The sequence below is a fragment of the Vidua chalybeata genome, chromosome 2 (assembly GCF_026979565.1).
Source record: "Vidua chalybeata isolate OUT-0048 chromosome 2, bVidCha1 merged haplotype, whole genome shotgun sequence".
Lineage (NCBI taxonomy): Eukaryota > Metazoa > Chordata > Aves > Passeriformes > Viduidae > Vidua > Vidua chalybeata.
The window spans coordinates 40,246,327-40,266,218 of record NC_071531.1 but is presented as its reverse complement, the minus strand read 5'-3'; the positions used below and the strand labels follow the sequence as shown (position 1 = coordinate 40,266,218).

At 42.4% G+C, this 19,892-nt stretch overlaps 1 protein-coding gene across 2 annotated transcripts in view; it reads left to right on the top strand.

The window, feature by feature from the left end:
• HS6ST3 (heparan sulfate 6-O-sulfotransferase 3) overlaps positions 1–5,089 on the top strand; it is a 273,417-nt gene extending 268,328 nt beyond the window's left edge. For both annotated transcript variants that reach the window (XM_053935495.1, XM_053935494.1), the window contains one exon: positions 8–5,089. In XM_053935495.1, the coding sequence (XP_053791470.1) occupies positions 8–713 (706 nt within the window). In that variant the 3' untranslated portion in view covers positions 714–5,089. The remainder of the gene's footprint in view (positions 1–7) is intronic.
• The last annotated feature ends 14,803 nt before the right edge of the window (positions 5,090–19,892 follow it).

Sequence of the window (19,892 nt, the reverse complement as noted above, 5' to 3'; positions counted from 1 at the left end):
GTTTCAGGAATTTCTATTACATCACCATGCTGAGGGATCCAGTGTCACGGTACTTGAGTGAGTGGAAACATGTCCAGAGGGGTGCGACATGGAAAACTTCCCTTCATATGTGCGATGGAAGAAGTCCAACACCAGACGAGCTGCCTACCTGTTATGAAGGAGACGACTGGTCTGGAGTCAGCTTACAGGAATTCATGGATTGTAGCTACAACTTGGCCAGCAACCGCCAGGTACGTATGCTGGCAGACCTCAGCCTGGTGGGGTGCTACAACCTGACTTTCATGAATGAGAGCGAGAGAAATATGATTCTTCTCCAAAGCGCCAAGAACAATCTGAAAAACATGGCCTTCTTCGGGCTGACGGAATTTCAGAGGAAAACACAGTATCTCTTTGAAAGGACATTCAACCTAAAATTCATTTCCCCATTCACCCAATTCAACGTTACGCGGGCCTCGAATGTGGACATCGGCGAGGATGTGCGGCAACGGATAGAGGAGCTGAATTTCTTGGACATGCAGCTGTATGAGTACGCAAAGGACCTGTTCCTGCAGCGCTTCCAGTACTCCAAGCAAGAGGAGCATCAGAAGAACCGGCTAAAGAGGCGAGAGGAGCGGCGACTGCTGCGGGAGCAGAGAGCTCACCAGTGGCCAAGGGAAGAGGCAGCAGAAGTAGCTGTTACTGAAGATTATAATAGCCAGGTTGCAAGGTGGTGATGCTCCTCCATCTTGCCTAACCTATGAGAGGATCAGATTGTTTGTGCAATGTGGCTACCTGGGAATTAGCCAAGGGAGACCTACTGCTTTGGTAAATGAGACCTCGTCTGACAACTCCCCCTCCTTGTCTCAGTTTTTCTTGGTTTCTGCCAGTGAGAATGTATTTTTTTCTCAATAGGTATTGATTAGTGTTATTAAATGGCAGTAGAATAAGATTCCTGCCAGAAAAGACTTCCTTCAAAGGCCTAAGCTATGAGGATGGGTTGAAGAGAGAGAGATTCTTTGCATTAACAGATGTACCCTGTACAATCTGAGCTACTAAAAACTTGTGCAGACATGAATGATAAATTGGGGGGAAATACCTGCTTGGTTTGTGACATGAGAGCTGGTTTATTTCGTACTGTTCGTTACAACTGTAGTGCATAACTTTCTAGTGAATGAAATGGAGAAGGTGCACACATCGCCCTTCAAACTTCTACATGCTGTGTTTTGATTAAGGGAAGAATTTGATTCGATGATTAAAAAAGACATAGGAAATGTAGGACTGGGGCACTTCTAGCTCTGTTCCAAAGGCCAGCAGTGAGAGATTGATTACAGGTGAGGTGGTGGAGGGGTTGGCTTATTTCCCTGCAGGTGCTGAGAGTACCGAGCCCAGCCAGTTAGGAACCATCCTTCTAAGTGTGTGTGGCAAAGGCAAGCTTTGAGAAATGAGGTCCACGTGGCAGCTGAGCACACATCACAGAGATTATCTGGCTGGGGGCAATGAAATCTGCCTTCACATTCACAAAAGGGGTCAAGCAAACTCCAGGGAAGAGGAAAGAGAGAGAAGGAAAAGCTTAAATATTAGTGTGACATTTTCCAGATTTGGTGTAAAAGCCTGGAGATACATTGTCTGTGAAGGTAGGCAGGTTTATTATATTGTCTGCTAAAATACATTGATGCTGAGTGCATACAGTTTAAATTGGTTTTCTCTCTAACTACAGTAGTGGCTAGAAAAAAAATCAGCTTTCATTTTTATGGGATACGTAATGGATATGTGGAAAGTCTTGATACTTATTACTCTATATGAGGATTCTTTGTATATTTATTGTTTTCATGATGAGAGATCTGTATCTGTTTTTCTTCCTTGTCTAGAAAATTATTCAATGGGTTCTTCCTCCATGTGTTCCATTCTTGTGGCTAAACTGCATCTGTTTATTCCAAGATTTTATGTTGTTCCATTCGTAATAGTGAAATTTTAAAAAGAGGGTCCTGTGCACAATAGATCTTCTGAGAGTTTTTTTCCTTCTTCTTCTGGCATAAATGTAAAGCATTAGGAGGAAATTTCTCTAAGTGCCTCAACATGGCTGCTAAATCAAGATGCTGAAAGTATATTATTGCATGCATGAATGGCTTTTACCTTATAGATTTGCTAATTAGAAGTACTGGAGTACCTGATGTGGATGCACATTTCTCGCTTGTTTTCAAAAATCAAGGTTTCTATCCAGTTGGTTGAAAAAATAATGTGTTACAGAAAAAAGAGGCTCAATTTGAAAATTTGTCCCTTCATTTCCAAGTTGGATTTTTTTTTTTGTGCATGCCGTATCTTCTCTTCTTCTGACAATGCTATTGCTACTTATCTATGCAGAATATAAAAAATACAGTCTAATGATCCTGTTGAAAGTTAATGCATACAATAATCCAACAATTGAACATGAAATATCATAATAGCATTAAGAAGTGAAGAGGGCTACCAGGATGATGCCTCATGATCAATGTAGTTCATTAACAATATGCTGCTTTATGTCTGATTGTCAATGTGTTACTTCGGGATGAGTAGTGGTGGGTTTTGGTCCCTAATACCTCTTCCACTCACAGTTCATGTACATCTTCTCCCACCTCCACATTCAGAAGGGAAAAAGAAGATTGTTGTTCTCCTGTCTGAGCATGGGATGCCTGCCACCGGGAAGAGTGAGGAGCTCCCTGGGTTCCTGGATGGTGCTGCTTGGATCCCCATTGCCTGAAAGAGGCACTCCGACACCTTGTTCACGTATGGACACCAACCTTCCAAGATTTAAATTGAAATCGTTACAGCTGAGGTCTGAAGCTCGCTCTGGGTGTCCTGGCTGCAGGACAGTGGGGCCATGAAGAGCTAAGGCTCACTTTTGCACCTTTGAGGCACTAGTGCACCTTTAGCACAGTGCAGGTAATTCACAGTGATCTGACATCTTAGCTGCTGGCACTAGGGCTGGCCCTGGACCTGTGGAGGGAAGGAGCTTTCTGGTCCATGACACAGGGATGATGGGAACTGTTGCATCTCCCCATTCCTGCGCCCATTGCCACATCTTGCTGGAGACCAAACAGCATGAGAGGGAAAGGATGCTTTTGGCACCTGAGGCTCAGTCTCCAGGATTTGCCAGTGCAGTTCTTGTTTCCATGAGCACAGGTAGCTCAGGGTGCTGGGGAGACCCTGAAGGGCAGGGGAGAAGCCAGCCATGTGGAAAGAAAGATGGAAGGCCAAATTCACATTAAGGAGCAAGGTAAGCAAGGAAGTAAGATAAATTCCAACTCGTCTTTTGTTCTGTAGGGCATCCTTTTCTCTTCATCCTAAGTGCAAAAAGAAGTTGTCCCTTCCTCATATACCTCTTTGCTCAGCAGGCCACCTCTCCATGCTGCTCACAGCAACTGCAACCCCATTTTTCATTTAGAAAATGCAGTGTTTTTCTTTTCAAGGGAAAGGAGACAGTGCTGAGAAATACTTCCCTGGAGCCTCACCAGTAACTGTAAGTATCAGTTTCAGCTGTCTAAGCACACCAACTGTTCTCCAGACTGCTCCTTTTGCCTGATAAAAAACAAAGCCTAATGAGGAAAATAGGAAAATAGGTGGTTTACGTTAGTTTGAATAGCCTGGCAAAATCATAATGTGATGCCTAACCTTTTTCATCAGTCATTTCCCAGGAGTCAAGATTAGGGTCCTGAAGAGATGTTAATGTGCTGTGGCATCTATGTTAATGGGATTTGCCTTAACGCTTGGGATTTAGTCAAAATTGAAGTTGGTTTGTTGGATTTTTTTTTTTCCTCTGGAGCCTATGTAACAGCCCTGGTGTTGCACCCCTGGTGCAGGAGTAGGTTTGTTGCTTTTGTTATTTTGGGGGTTTTTTAGGAGGAGTGGGCAGTCAGTAGCTAAGACCTTGCCCAGAGCCCTGGGAGTGAAGGACCTGGCACCTCCTTCCCTAGCTCCAGCTGCAGATCCAGCAAACTCACTGCACTAACAATCCTGTTTTTCTTAGCAGAGTTTCCTTACACATGACAAATAAAGCAGTTTGGAAACACCTTCAGGCTGACTTCTAAGACACAGACCTGCAGCTTTTTTCCTCTTGGGCACTGTGCCTGAAATAATGTAATGCAAAAGCAAAAGAAAGGTCCTGCTTCATATCTCTGTTGTTCCAGGTTTTCATTGCTCTGACAGCATAAACTTCACCATAATTACACTGGCCCATATAAGATCAGGGAGCAGTATGTTTGTTTCTAAAGCTTTGTGAGCAACAATCCTATAGGATTTCTATCTATCTATCTTCCTGGCATTATTTTGTTGCTTAAACAAGGCAATTTGGCTTCTGCTACTGTGGTGGTGAAACAAATCTCATTCTTTTGTAATGAAGATGTACTTGCTAATCTCTCCCATCACATTCCCAGCACTGCCTTTTCCAGTTATAATTCACTGTAGGTTTGGAGTGGACAAAGAAACATGCTGTGTCATTCGAACTTGTTCCTGATAATTTGATGTCTAGACCAAGCACTCACCGTATGGCCTTATGGCCTTATTAAGGAATGAAAATTTGTCCTCTCTTCCCCACTCACCAGTGCTGACAGTAAAAACCTTTTTCACCATCAAGAGAAAAAAATCCCACTGTTTCTGACGTTGGGTACTTTTCACTGCTGTTGTGTTAATAGTGAGGTTGTCATAGCCTTGCTAGGGATTCTACCCAATATACAGCAGTTACTTGCTGTTCACTAAAATCAGAAATGCAGGGGAAAAAAAAGTGATGGAAGTCAGATCCAGAGCCACACTTCATAACTGTATCATACCTATTCAAGCAAATGGCAGGTCACATCACCTTTTTGTCTGGAGATGCTTCAGATTTGACATTCATGACTAAATCAGGTTTCTTAAGTTGGTCTTCTTGTTAGTACATGCTTCCTTTTGCCCTAGTGGGATCTTGTTTCCACCTGCACTCTTGTATCAGTTATGAGCACTGCTGTTGTAAAACATATCTCACTTTTTCTTCCCTCTGTCGCTGTTTCCCTGATAGATATGGAATTATTCTTTTTTTTTTTTTGGTCTGGGATAAGGATTATCATCTCGTTTCCAGACTGGTGGGGAATACTATGTACAAGATAAACAATCACAATAAAGTCATTCAGCTGGAGTTGATGGCGGTATCCTCTGTATGTGCAGGAAAAAAAAAGCATACTCGAAAAACGTACCCAATTTTCACTGTAACACTTCTTTCAGTTTGGTTCCTGTAATACTTTCTTTGTCTACATTTTGTGGAGGGGAATGGGTTCCATGCCTGCAATGCCCTTGGCTTTCCTCTTGGCCATATCATTTGCTCTGTGATTTCACATAAATGTTGGAAGAGAAGAAAAAAAATAAAAATAATTCCCATCAGTTGCCATATTTAAGATGAATTAACAAATTAATAGGTTGTAAATTACTTTATTCTTTAGGAATTTTCCTTCTGTTTATGTGCAATAATGTTTGTGAATTCTGCTACTGAGAGATTGTATTGTGAGTAATCATATATACTTCCATTCCTATTTAAAAGATAGTTTGTAGACCTAGGAATTTTCATTGACATAAAGCACAATTTAATGAATTATTTAATGTGTTTAACCATTGTGATGTCAAAAGCAATTGTTTTCATATATTTATTTGTTGGTGATTTTATGTAAAATGATACTCATTAAGAGATCTGTTAAAAATGAAATTTTGTTGAATATTGTTGGGTCCATGAATTACTTATAAGAACAAATAAACATTGATTGTGTTTTTGAAATACTAAAGATTCTATCTTATCTACATAGCCATAAAAATGACTGAAAATGTTTCATGTCATAGTAAAAATCTACTGTGTGTTTTTAACAAAATGTACATGGAGGAAAATCATATTGCTATAATTTATTATTTAATTATATTAGGCCCCAATACCAAATCTTTTGCTTCCAATTGGACTTTGTTTCTGCTCCAACAGCACTAAGGGTCAGTCCAAACTGTCAGGATAATCTCCTGAGCTCTGTGGGGAATAATGAGAAGCTGTAGTCTGTTGCTGCACTGTTAGCCTTGAACTGCTGGTTTGCTCTTGAAGTCTACCTGTATGAAAGCTGTGGGGTAGCCCTGTATGGTAGGGAGTGTTCTGACTCTCCAGAGTTTGTTGACGGTGATGAAAAGAATGTTTATGAGTAAAAATCACAAACATTCATGTTGGGAAAAGCCAAAAATATCTTGGTGAGGGTCTGTTACAAACCAGCCAACCAGGTTGAAGAGGCAGATAAATATTCCATAAGCAGCTGGGGGAAGACTCACAAATGTTAGCATTTGCTTTTATGGGGGACTTGAACTTACAGAGATCTTCTGGAGGTACAATACAGTGGAGAGGAAGCAGGTTCCTGGAGTGTGTGGAAGAGAACTTCCTGATATGGCTGGTGAGCGGCTCAAGCAGGGCCTCACTGGAGCTGCGGTTTGTGAGCAGAGAAGGACTGGTGGGCGATGTGATGGCTGGAGACTGTCTTGGGCACAACGATCACAAAGTGATCGAGTTTTCAATTCTTGAAGAAGTAAGATGTGAGTCAACAGAACTGTTACCTTGGGTCTGGAGGGCGGACTTTGGGCTGTTTTGGAGCCTGGTTGACAAAGTCCCTTGGGAAACAGTCCTGAAAGGCAAAGGAGTCCAGGAAGACTGGACATTCTTCAGGAAGGAGGTTCTAAAGGCACAGGAGCAGACTGTCCCCATGTACTGAAAGATGACTCAGCAGGGAAGAACCCCAACCTATTTGAACAGAGACCTTTGACTGGAACTTGGCGAAAAGTAGAGAACTTTAGAAAAAAAAGCAGGTGACTCAGGAGGACTATAAGGACATTGTGAGGTTACACAGGGAGAAATTAGAAGGGTGAGAGCCTAGCTAGATCCAAATCTGGCTACTGCCATAAAATGCAATAAAAATGTTTCTTTCAATATATCATCGGTAAAAGGAGGGCTAAGGAGAACCTCCATCCTTTATTGGATGTGGATGAAAACAGTGACTAAGGATGAGGAAAAGGCTGAGGTACTTAAGACCATTTGTTTTCAGGATATCCAGACCCCTGAGCTGGGAGACAGGGACCAGGAACAGAAGGTTGCCCCCATAATCCAAGGGTAAATGGTCAGCAACCTGCTACACTCTCAGATACACAGAAGTCTGTGGGGCTGGGTGGGATCCACCTGAATGTACTGAGGGAGCTGGCAGAAGGACTCACTGAGCCACTTTCCATCATTTATCTACATTCCTGACTAACCAGGGAGGTCCCAGTTGACTGGAGGTTCACAACTGTGACATCCATCTATAAGGAGAGCTGGAAGAGGGATCTACAGGCCTGTCAGCCTGACCTCGGTGCCAGGGAAGGTCAAGGAACAGATCAGCTCCAGTGCTATTTTACAGCATGTACAGGACAACCAAGGCATGAGGCCCAGCCAGCACAGGTTTGTGAAAGGCAGGTCCTGTCTGACCAACCTGATCTCCTTTTATGAAAAAGTGACCCACACAGTGGATGAGGGCAAGGCTATGAATTAATAATTAGGAAAAAATAACATACAATTATACATATGCCTTGCAACAGGACTGCGTTAGATAGTGTTTTGCAGCCCCTTTCCATGTCACCAATGAGATCCCTACTGCAACTATCCATTTTCCTGCCACTGATATCACTTTGAGGAAACAAAAGGGTTGGATGACTTTCTAATCTCCAGATTTCTCTAAACCGACATGGTGCTATCTCACTGCTTGCTTGGTTCTTGATGTAAAACTAACTTAGTTCCTGGGAGACACATGTCAGCCTCCATAAACTCACACTATTGTTTGAAACCAGACTCCCAGAAGCCACTGGCTGAGTGAGCCCAAAGGCTGGATCCTGACAGGGAAGGCAAGATGGCATGGGGAGTTCATACTACTGAGGAGCAATACAGGCTGCTAAACAGAATAATCCAGCGGTGCTTATGGTGCCCTGAATTTGCCCATCTGACCTTCAGCTGCTGCTCCAGAAGGATACAGATCTCAGAATAGAGGTTTTGTTTTATATGCAAACCCAGTGCAGATGTCTCAGATACTTGCAGATCTCCGACCAACAGTGTCTCTCCTTGAGAGTTATGGTTAGAAGCCTAAACTTCTCTTGCAGTGTTTGTAGCATTTGGGGGCTTCACTTGAGACAAGTGATCTGCAAACTGAAAGTCCATCATCTTCACCAGTTCTGAGCACAAAATTACGTGTGCTGCAGGGTAGTGTGAGAGAAAATTAATGTTGCTGTGTTTCTGGGTCTTGCACTTTAGTAAAAGCAGTTATAAAGCAGGAGCAGCAAGATGATAAGTGAAATAAATGTCTGTATTGCTGATAAATGCTACTATATAGCCAAAGGAGAAATTGATTTTGCCACCAGGAGACAGATAATTTTTTGCCACATACATCGTTACATTTCAAGAAGTACATCAGAATATTGTGCTGTTATGTGTAGTTTATGTCACAGTTAAAAGCAAAAGTGAGACTCAGCATTGCTGGCCAATATTACATATGACTGGAGAAAGGCTGGGATTTTTAAGATTTCATTCACATTTATTTCTGTTTTACCTCTAGATGCTACCCAAGGTGTGACACCTTTCAACATTTGCTAAGAAATTTGCGAGTATCCTGCTCACCATCTGAATAAAATTCAGAGCATGAGCAAGTAAGATTAGATAATATGGAGGTAAGTCAATGACCTATAAATCTCACCATCCTGTAGGAGCCTAGAGTGATGTAAATGTGTAGCGATGAGAGGACATAAGGGCTGCCCTTCTCAGACATGGAAGCTGCTGCAGGAATTTTTCCACTGGGTAAGCAGCTCACCATTTCACTGTGACACACATTGAATGAGACTTCTTTTACATAAGTAGAGATCAGCTGGCAGTCAATGTCCTCAGGCAACACCTGGAGACCTTCCTATGGGTGGTGGAGGCAAATGTACTTTCATCAGGCATGAGTTTCTGGCCTGCTTTGGACATTTATGATAGTTAAGAAGAGTCTCATCCCAGGAATGTGTCTTTTCCATCTGTTCATAGAGGGGGAAACAATCCCCAAATATACTTTTGAGAAGGTAGAACCTCAACTGTGCCAGAGATTGATGGGGCAGCATTTCACTTTCGAAAAGACTATGCTTGAAATTGAATTAAGGCTTCCAAGTGGATAGGTCTAGAAACATTTGAATATGCAACAAAGATCAGAGGGGGAGATTTAAGGACTGAGAGAAGATCTGGGGACCCTCTGTACAAAGGTGATGACAAAAGTCACTGTAATGAGTGAGGTAGCAAAGAAATAGGAAATAAGGGGGAGAGGGGGGTGGGGCAGCTTGTGAGCATCAGATACCCAAGGAGACAACCACTGCAAAGGGCAAGCAAGGATGTGAAGATCTTCAGAAAAATCTGCTTAGCTGTGCCCTCCTCTGGATCTGCTCCAGCAGGTCCACATCCTTCTAATGTTGGGGACCCCAGAACTGTATGCAGCTCTCCAGGTGGGATCACATTTGAGTGGAGTAGAGAGGCAGAATCACATCCTGCTGGCCACACTGCTTTGATTCAGCTCAGGATATGGATATGCTTTTGTGAGCATGTTGATGGGTCATGTTGAGCTTCTCATCCGTCAGCCACCTCCAAGTCCTTCTCCTCAGGGCTTGTTCTCATCCATTCTCTGCCCAACCTGTATTTGTGCTTGGGATTGCTCCAATTCAGATGCAGAATCTTACACCTGGCCTTGTTGAACTTCAGCAAAATAAACACTGCCAATACAGCATGAATGTTTGTGAAAACTTTAATGCTGCACAGCCCAGGTATGGTCCCAGGGAGCAGTGGGGTTTATGTGTGGGGTGGGTGTGTGTGTGTGTGTGTGTGTGTGTGTGTGTTTGTGTTTGTGTGTGTGCTTGTGCCTGCATCCCATGTGTGCAAACACCTGATGTCTGTCAAAATGCACTGCTGGCCACTTATTTGGATTGATCCCTACGTGCTGGGCGCACATGCTTTGGATTTGAAGACAGAGAGAGCCCAGCTATGCATCTGCTCTTGTTTTTTATGTAAGGATTTTTATGTAAGGCCTTCTTTGACTTCTGATGTGGTTACACAAGCACTTCGTTTCTGTGGCTATCCCTGATCTGGAAGATATCCCTTGCCTGCTCCAAGCCTGCTGCTCTCCATGCAAAGGAGACATGAACAGATCCATTGTATGGGAGCTACGGCCACCCTACTACCCCAGTAGTGACTCATATAGTGACCAAGACTTCAGGTTGTGGATTCATCATTGACCATCTAAATCGCACAACCCTAAATTTACTCAGCTTTGTGTTTATGAGAATTAAGTGGCAAATAAATTAATCGCAGTTTTTGTAAGGTTTAGATAAACAATCACAGGATGTTTCATTTTCTATTTGGATCAACTGGGCAGCTAGCTCAGCAGAACATGAGCCAAATTTAAACTTTTCCTCGGTCTGAGACAGGCTTCTCTTTGCCAGATTTTGTTTCAAAGATGCATCTTTATTTATGAACTCCAACCAGGATTTATCAGTCAACATTGTTTAGGCTACATCTAAATCTATTTAAATAAATCACAAAATAGAATAACTATCTGAAGGAATTAATATGTAGGAAATATGTATTTCTGGTACTCCTGGGCAAAATATGCTCTCTTGTTGACTCATAATTGTCCCAGACTTGGGAAATACAGGCACTAGTAGAGGCTGATTCATTTCCTGAAACATCTACTTAAACCTAGACGTACTAGTCTGTCTTTTTATTTCTGTATACTGCAAAGGAATGTAAACTAAAGAAATCTAAAGCAGATTAATTGTATCTGTAGGCTCTAATTTATCTGCTATGATACCATGATCACTGGATGAACTGAAGCTTACAGTGACTTCTGTAACTGAGAAATCTGCCTGGCTTGTCTGCCTCTGCCAATATCATCCCATGACCAAAACAATAAATATTTACTTTAAAAACAGTTTCTGGAAGAATTCAACTATGGCCAAGGAGACCCACATCCTCTCTCTGATAGAGGCCTGAGTGTGGCTTCTTCTAAATATATGTATATACGTGTATATATATGCAGGAAAGCATGTCTGTTTAAATATATATATATATATATATGTATGTATTTATATATATGCCATCTGTCTCCCAGCTGCCAATCATTTTTAGGTCAAGAACTTCTTGACCAAATTTAGCATCTTGGAATTTAAAGGGCTTTTCATGGACTTTTTATCTTCTTTGAATTTACTCAGTTTCTCCTTGGATTTAAATATTAACTTCTAGCACTATTTAGCTTAACTATGGCAAAAGTTTCATGAATACAACAGGATACTACCACTTTTTGATTGCTTCAAGTTGGACTTCTTCTAGGTTCATTGAAGCACACCTAGTTGTTAAATTTGGAGAGATGCTGAGCAACAAGTCCCTGCTCATCGTCTTTCAGCTCCTGATTTTGTGATTCTTTGTATCTCTTTCCCCTCTTTCCATAGCAGGTGCAAGAGCACGAGACTGTTCAGTAAGTCTCCATGTCTTTGATTATCCTGGTTGAGCTTGCCTGCTGCATTTCTCGTTCTGCTACATCTTTCTTTGGAGATGGAGTGACCACAGCTGCCCACAGTACTAAATACACCAAGGATTTATATGAAGTGAATACGAGTGGTGTTGTTTACTTTTATTTTATATTTTACCTTTACTTTTATTTTCATATTTCCTTGAATTCAGTTTTGGATATTTCTGAGTAGTTCTGAGCACAAATCTGACATGTCCATAAAATTATATATTTCAATGGCAAGATCTCATTTCCAAGTATCAGTAGTCAACTCAGAACTCAGCACAATGTATGGGAAGTCAAAATTGGGTTTTTTCCCCCCAGGTGCCTCACTTTAAATTTATCTACACTGAATTTCATTTGTCATTTTATTGCCATCACTCTATGTCATCAGGGTCTTCTGCTGTTCACACTCAGCCCTTGTCTTTAGTGCCCTGAATAATTTAGTAGCTATTCTCCAGCACAAATTAGCATCCCTAGAGCTCGTTCTGCAACCTGCCTAGGCAGCAGGGGAGCAGAACTCGAGGCAAGCTGATATAACATCCCAGTAGCAGATATAAAAGCTTCATTTGCCTTCCCAACCATTCTGATGAAAGTGCTGGGATATGTGCTGCCATTTTACTGCTCTCACCATGGAGCTGAAAAATCAGGTTTTATTAGTGTTGAAATTGCTTTTCACACAGGTTGCCATTAACAGAAAGGTATTGCTTTTGCATTCATTCTTTTAGCAGAATGTCCTGTTTGAAAGGGTGCCGAATCTGCTTTCTCATCTGTATTTCCAGATTCTACAAAAACTTTTGAAATTATATCTCTACTTCCCTCTTTCACACGCAAATTTTTAGCAAATGGAAATTTCGGTCTTTCCAGTGCATAAGCAACACCCATCTTCTCTTGGTCTCCCTCCTGTAAGGCTATAAACAAAGGCATATTGAGTGAGCTGGCAGTGAAATTACAGAGAGATGAAAAGGTCAGACTCTTAAATCATAGATCAGATAAGACAAAGAATTTCAGATATCTCACAGCAAATAAAGTATGGAGAATGTGATGAACAGTGTATAACACAGCATGAAACCTTATGTAGAAAAATGTGAAGTACTATAAACTTCCTTTTCTGATTTCATTTGCTCCAACTGCCTTTGGAAATTATAGCAAAAATGCAGTGATAGCCACATTATTATTTGCACACAGTAGGAAGCAAGGCCAAGCTACATGCAGAGATTGTCAATAAGGGGGGAGGCATTTTTACTACTGCAAAAATCTCATTAATTGTGTTTTGGTTTGAAAGCTCAAAAATCAAACTTACCATCCTAACAACTGCTAGAAAGGTATAATTATAATGGTTTCATGTTTATATTTCAATAGGATGCAAGAATTCAGGCTTGCTTAGTTCTCTGGTGTCTGCAGTAGGATACATAAGTGAGAAGGTAGCTGCTCTAGAAGCCATAAAGAATGGGACAAGCCACAATATCTTGCTACAACCTGGTCTGGGTCTGTGGTGTGTTTTCTTTAGGAGCATGCAGCTGACCCAGGGCTGGTGCTTAAGGATACCAAAGCCATTATGAAGTAAATAACTCCAATTCCTCATTTGTTGGAAGCAAGCCTTCATCCTGAGCAGAACATGGTTTCATAAGCTGACAGATTAGGAGAAGGAAAATAGCAGAAGAAAGAGAGGTGGATGCCTTTCTCCTTGCAGTCAGTTACTGGAGAATGGCAGGAAATGGAGGTGAGCAGAAGAAGGCTGGAGGAAGGAGCTGTTGCAGCAGGAGTTAGACTTTTTGGGTAAATCATCCCTTTTGCTTTACCCTTTCCACTGCAGAGGCAGCAGCCACCTAGTTCCCCTCTGCTGGCAGGGCAATCATGGGATCAAATTGGTTTACAACAGAGGTGAGCAGTGGAAGAGTCAGATTAATAGATTTTGGCAGCATTGTGCAGCATATATTTTTCAGCTTTTTCCTGTAAAGCTTAGGGACAGGAACTTGAATGTTTCTTCTTAAAATATAAGACTTAACTTCTTATTTATGAGCTGTTTCTGAAACTGAAAATGTTTTGTAGCCTTACTTCAATATCCTGGTGTTAGGCCTAACCTATAAATAATATAGCAATATGAGGAGGTGCATTCCCATGCCAAGGCTGTAAGAATGTGGTGAATATCAATACAGTCTCTCCTAAAGCAGGCAATTCTCTTTTAAAAGCTGCCTGCCCATCAGTATGGAGTGACTCTGGAGTTGGCTTGGAGGGTCAAGGGAGGTCTTTCTGTGCAGTGGGAATTTTGAATTGTGGTTGCTTCATGCATCTAGTGCAGAACTTGGGCTCTTACTTCAGGTAAGGAACCTCAAGCTGATGATGGCTTAAGGTCTGCAACAATATATCTGACTTTCCTTTCAGTGGACACTTCATTCAAGACTGTCAATCAGATATACGGAAGACAACCTTGCCTGAAACCCAGGGAACCTTCTTGCCTCTCCATGGGGAGGTGTCCATGAGGAGTCAGGTGAGGAATACAGCATGGAAAAAAAAATCATACATGCCTGTGCACCGTCCATCAAGGGAACACCTTGGAGGTTCTTTGGTATACCACAAAGTATCACTGAAAACTCAAAATTAAACTAAAACCCAGTTAAAGCAAAGCCTCCCAAGCCTAGACCACATCTGACAGCATCTGTCCCCATGCAACTTCATTACTGGAAAGAAAATTGCACCCCAGGGACATTTTTAACATGTTCTTGCCTGCACACTAAAAACTTTTTTTGCCCATGTATCATTCACAAGCTTGTAATTACCACAGACACCCCCTGCAAGCCACACACTTTCTGCTTTGACTTGACAGTTCATTAAAGAGAAGCAAGCCCACCAGGGGGAACAAAACGGGTCTGGACCAGCTTTTGGAAAGGAAGTTACAGTGACATAAGGCAGGGAGGAGGGAAGCCAAGAGGGGCTTGCATTACCAGGTCAAATGCACAGGTGGCAGGCAGAATCATTCTTCATGAAGGAAGCATTTGCAGTAAACAAAAGCTAACTGTACTCAGAACCTTAAACCACATGGAGGAGAAAAGGCATGTAGGCAGCAGGAATGGCTGGAGGCCTGGTGACATTGATTATTGGCTTCCTAATTCCACTGGTAAAATGTTTTCTGAAAGGTCTGCAGAGCCAGTGACGCAGTCTTGAAGTACAGTAATCAAAGCAAAGTAATCTCAGGGACCAGGCATGATATTTTCCAAGTAATGTATGTAATTAATTATGTAATTAACCAGTAAGCTGTCTGCTCATTCTCTCTTCTCAGTGCCCTCCCTTTTCTGGCAAGCATTGTTAAAATTCCCAAAATCTGTGTTCAAATACTGAAAACTGTGAAGACCCCCACTGCTGTAAAAAATAATGTAATTGGAGTGCATGGTCATGTAGCTTTCAATTTTGCCTCTTAGATATTAGTAAAATGGCTGAATTACTGATTAAAAAAATAAAATCCAAGGGACCAAAGCTGCTCTCTGTTGATGCTGAGAGCATCCCATGGAGTAATTACTGCTTAAACTCTATGGTAACTGGCCTGCCAGGAGGCCAGAAGAAAACCTTTAGTCCCTGAGGAATTTATCAAGGACTTTAAAAAGTCAAGAGAGACACCATCTCTTTTTTCCCTGTTCATCACAGATTTGAGATAAATCCCAAAGAACCGTGTGCATTAACTCCATCCTTGCTACAGCTATATCAGGGAATCAGGAACTTTTGCATTAATTTCTCCCTCAGATTTGGTCTCTGTGAGAGACCAAACTTTAACTTCTGAGAGCTGTAACAGTTCCTCTGGACAAGGAGTTGTCAGCTATTGCTTTAAATCTGCATCATTAGTGGGAAGACCATTAGTAAATTAGACACCACGATGTGTTGGTAAGTTTACATCAGAGGTCATGTGTTTCTGGGAGTCACAGGAATCCCATATGGTGCTTTCAAGGACTGCAAACAAACAGAGAAACAAAATTCCAGACCCTTCCTACAAGCAATTCCTTGTAAGAGGTAATGACAGCAAAAGGCCCAAGGTGTACATCCTGACACACTGCTTTGGCTAGTCCCCATCCTTCCCTGCATTGATTTACCACGTCTGTGTCTGGCTAAAACCCAGCACTAATTCCGCCCCCATGTAAGCCTTGGCACAGTGTACAGCTGCTCACATATGTCAGATGAAACAGGATCAGGTCACTGGGATCTGTTTATGTTATTCTTGAACCCCTCTAGCAGGGGAGAGGCCAGGTTTGCTCTACCTTCCTGCCTCTGACCCACAGCCTCCCACATACCAGAGCCAGCAGCCATGTACCCATTGTGTAGATAGCAAACGTTGGCAGACCTGGAGAAGGGGCTCAAGCTGACCCCCACTGCCTCTGTGGATGCTCAAGAGCTGACATGAGGGTGCAGAGGGAGAGGGAACACTGTGGCTGTCTTTTCAAGCAGCACCTTGCAGCAAGATCACAGCAAGCACAAGCCCTGCCAGTCTCCAAGGGTACAGTTGTATGGGCTGTGTCACAATGGCTCTCAGTTGATGAAGTCTAAGATTCCTGAAGATAACTGGTGAATAGACATTTACTAAAAAGAAAAAGCAGGCAATAAAGGGTTAATAGCTTCTGTTCAAGCAATTGGATTTTTTGTTATTCCCCTTGTTTGAATTCAGAGTATGGAGATATATTACCTTTCAGTGTCTGAGTTTGATTAGATAGATACCTGAGTTCTGGTTTTCCCTAGGATATATCATTAAAATGCTGTATCCTTTTTAATTCATTCTACACATGACACCTTTTCTTCTTGCTCACCCAGCAAGATATTTTCTCAAGCTCTCCCAGTGACCTGCTCGAACATTTACATTGATGCTCCAGTGTGGGCAGCTGCTCTTGGCAGATGTCCTTTTTGAACCTGTTGAGCCACACTTTGAACTTTGTCAGATTGAAAATGTCAGACCATTACAGAAACTGACAATTTTTAATTTGATAATTTCTGTGGGTAGTGAAGGGTACTCAGAGAACAAATAAATTAGTGTGAGACTGACTGCTTAAACCAAACTGCAGTTGTCATTTGGGGGAAGAAGTAAATTCATTCTAATAAAGATAAATCCTTGATGCCCTTCTGACAACACTGAGATCTCAGTGAGGAGGGAAAGAAGTTTAGCTTATTAATTAAGTCTTTGGCAAACTCCCAGAGTTTATCTTTTCTGTTTGGGTAATGCTAATGTTTTGCTGTTGTGTAGATAGAGGGGCCATTAACAGCCCCTTTGCCACACAGTGGGCTGCGGGGAGTAGAACAGGTGGGTTGTCACTCTTCAGAAACAATTACAGTAGTTTGGGTGGCTCATGGATACAATATCTCCTGTCAGAGGCAAACTAACCTGGCACAAAAAAAAAAAGACATTTGAGTGTCATCATGGCCACGCCACAAGGTAATGGGAAAACAAAACACGTTCTCTTGCAGACAAACTCTAAGGTTTGGGTTGGTGGGATCAGTGCCAGCTGTGAGCAGCCACACCCAGAGGAAGAGGCTCATTACTCGGCTTCCCTGAGACCTCCAGGCTTCTTGTTGACACGAGGCTTGAGAGAAACAATCGCGGTTTTCCCTACTCCTGCCACTGAGATGGATACAAGCCTCCCAGGGGTGACAAGCCCTGTCCCTGGCGGATTGTCTGAGACAAGTGGAACAACGTAAAGCCTTCAACTGAAATAAACTTTACCTGCTTTCTTTAGAAAGATGCCACAGCAGAGTGTCTTTTTTTTTTTCCCCCGTAATAAATCTCATTTTTAAAGGAGATGAAAATCATTATTTCAGTTGTAGGATTTTTAATGGATGTGGTTGTGTGACTGAGAGATGAGTCACTTGGTGCCCTTGTAGACTTTTACACCCTAAACACAGAGGAGTAGACGTTGTGGAAAGGCCAATGGCCAAGGTAGCATTGGTCAAATACAGAATATTTCCATAACTGCCAGCCACTGACACAACAGGTTCAGCGAAATTCACAAGGAAATGCCTAAAGTTGACACTAAACTCCTAAATGGCACTTAGAGTGCTGAGTTAGGGGTTGGTGGGGAGCATAGAGGGCTTCAGTGGGACTCGTAACATTGAGCTCTGAAAGAGTTGGTCTGAAATGCTATTTCACAAGTGGACAGTGTTCAGAGCCTCTGCCTTCCCTCTGCCTTGGCATCCAGCACCAGTGTGGCATCTTTGCCACACCAGGATGCTTCACTCCCTGTGCTCTTGTGCCAGTCTTGTGCAAGTGTGCATGGATGCTCTGCACCTCCCACATGATGGAAGTGAGATTAAAATATGTAAATGTAGCCTGTAAATACTTCTGGTCCAAGGAGGTTTGAACCTAGTGTTCTTTATTCCTAAGAGTCTGGCATGCCCATCTGTTCAGCTGAGGGCAGAGTTGAGCAGAAGGTGGAGGAGAAGGATGAATAGCAGGTAAGCAGCCTCCTCTGCTCCAATTTCAGCTGAGCTGAGAGATTGTGAAGGAGGTCAAAGCTTCTTATATGCACATCTCAACAAAGAAGAAGTGGGGTACCTGTGTTTCCAAGGGAGAGTAGTTGGCTGAGATCTCCAGTTTGTTTCGTTTGCCCTTCTTGAATTCATCACCATGTGGAGGGTTTTTTTGGGTTTGACCTCACGTTCTTCTTGACACAGAGATCTTGCATTTAATCTTGGTTTGCTTAAAGTTAAATCAATTACCTAGCACCCAGAGACATGTTTTCTTTCACTCAAGCTGCTGTTTCAAGGTCAATGGTTAGTATGCAGCTCTCACGTGTCAGCATTTTTTTGGTGCCTTAAGCACTAGGCCTGCAGGTGGATTAGTTTAACATGAGCCAGACCTCAAAAACAGGGAAGAAAGCATCACTTTTTTTTTTTCCACGAGGATCATCTTGAATATGAAGAGGCTTGATTCCCCCTCCTCTACCATATATTAAGGTCTGAATCATTTTGTCTTGTGTTTGCACACTTTACCTTAGATGAAGATTTACTGTGTGGAGCTATCTATTACAATCCCCATCTCTGGGTCCCTGTAGAGGCACAAAAAAAATGCTTGAGACCACAGCTCTGTAACCCACTGCTGCCTGAGCCTAAGCCACCCACTAAATAAGGAAGACACAAATCTGTCATTGGTACTGAGGAAGGTCAAGAGCTGGTCTTGGCCAGGCAGGTCTAGTGCCATGGAACTGTATATCCTGCTTGGAGAGGTCCATCATCTAATGATTCTGCTGACTGAGTGCTTGGGAGGAAAATTTTGTGGGCACAAGGCTGTGGGATTTCGAATAGTTTGTGGTAAGTAGAAAAGGTTGTGGGAAAGAGGAGAGGATAGTAAAGTAAGATGTGGTTAGCATTTGGGTTTTTTAAATCTACGTTGCTCATTCCAGTTTCTGATTTGTTGAAGTGGAAGTCACATAAAGTTTAGGACCTCCAAAACCTATTGTTAAGTTAATACAGAAGCTGTTATTTAGCATAATAGAGGCCTTAGCAGAACTGCTACAATAAAATATTTAATTCTTTCTTTAATTTCAACTGGAAATGAGACCTTGTGTCCTGTTCTCCAACTGTCTTGGTACACCACACTGGTTTTAAGCGCTATCCTGTAAATCAGCAATCAAATTCATGATATTTGCCAAGCAAGCAATGAATATCAAGAATGTCTCTGGGAGAACTATAGCAAGTTGAATTCTTTAGATACTGTAATTAGTAGGACCTGCCTTAAGGAATAAGAAACATGGTGTTTTTAGGGACCAGAAGTCTGAAGAAGGAAAAGCCTGTTGAAGGACAAGTGTGAAGGGAATAGCAACAGAATACCAAGTTAAAACCGAGGATGTCCTACATTTCATATTGATCAATGTGTTGGTCAACACCAACACACAGAAGCTATGCTGTGTTAATACTTTCCCCTGCAGCCCTCTGGAGTTACAAGGCTAGCCCAGATCTGAGAGAGCTTTGGGGGAAAATATTACAGGGTTAAGGCAAAAGATTCCAAAAGAGGCTCTTACCCCTGATGTGGTCCAGGACGTTTATTCCATAGGAGGAAGAGGGAAAGAGGGGGAAAGAGAACGGGCAAGAGACCGAACAATGGAGGAGCATGGCCTTTTCTACCCTCCAGTTCAGGAAGGGACAATTGGCTCCCAGCCAATTGGGTCCAGAAAGGAAGGAAGGGTTAAACTAACATGGTTACAGCTACAGGGGTCTCTGGGGGAGGGGAGGGGGGTGGGTGGGAATCATTCCCCAGAGCGATGCAACAATGCTGTTGTTGAATACATATCACCCAAGTGCTGAAAAGGCCTTCCCTAGTGCCAGCACCCTGTATGTGGTTATGCCTGGCCTGGCTGTTCAGTTCATTAGCCCACTGCT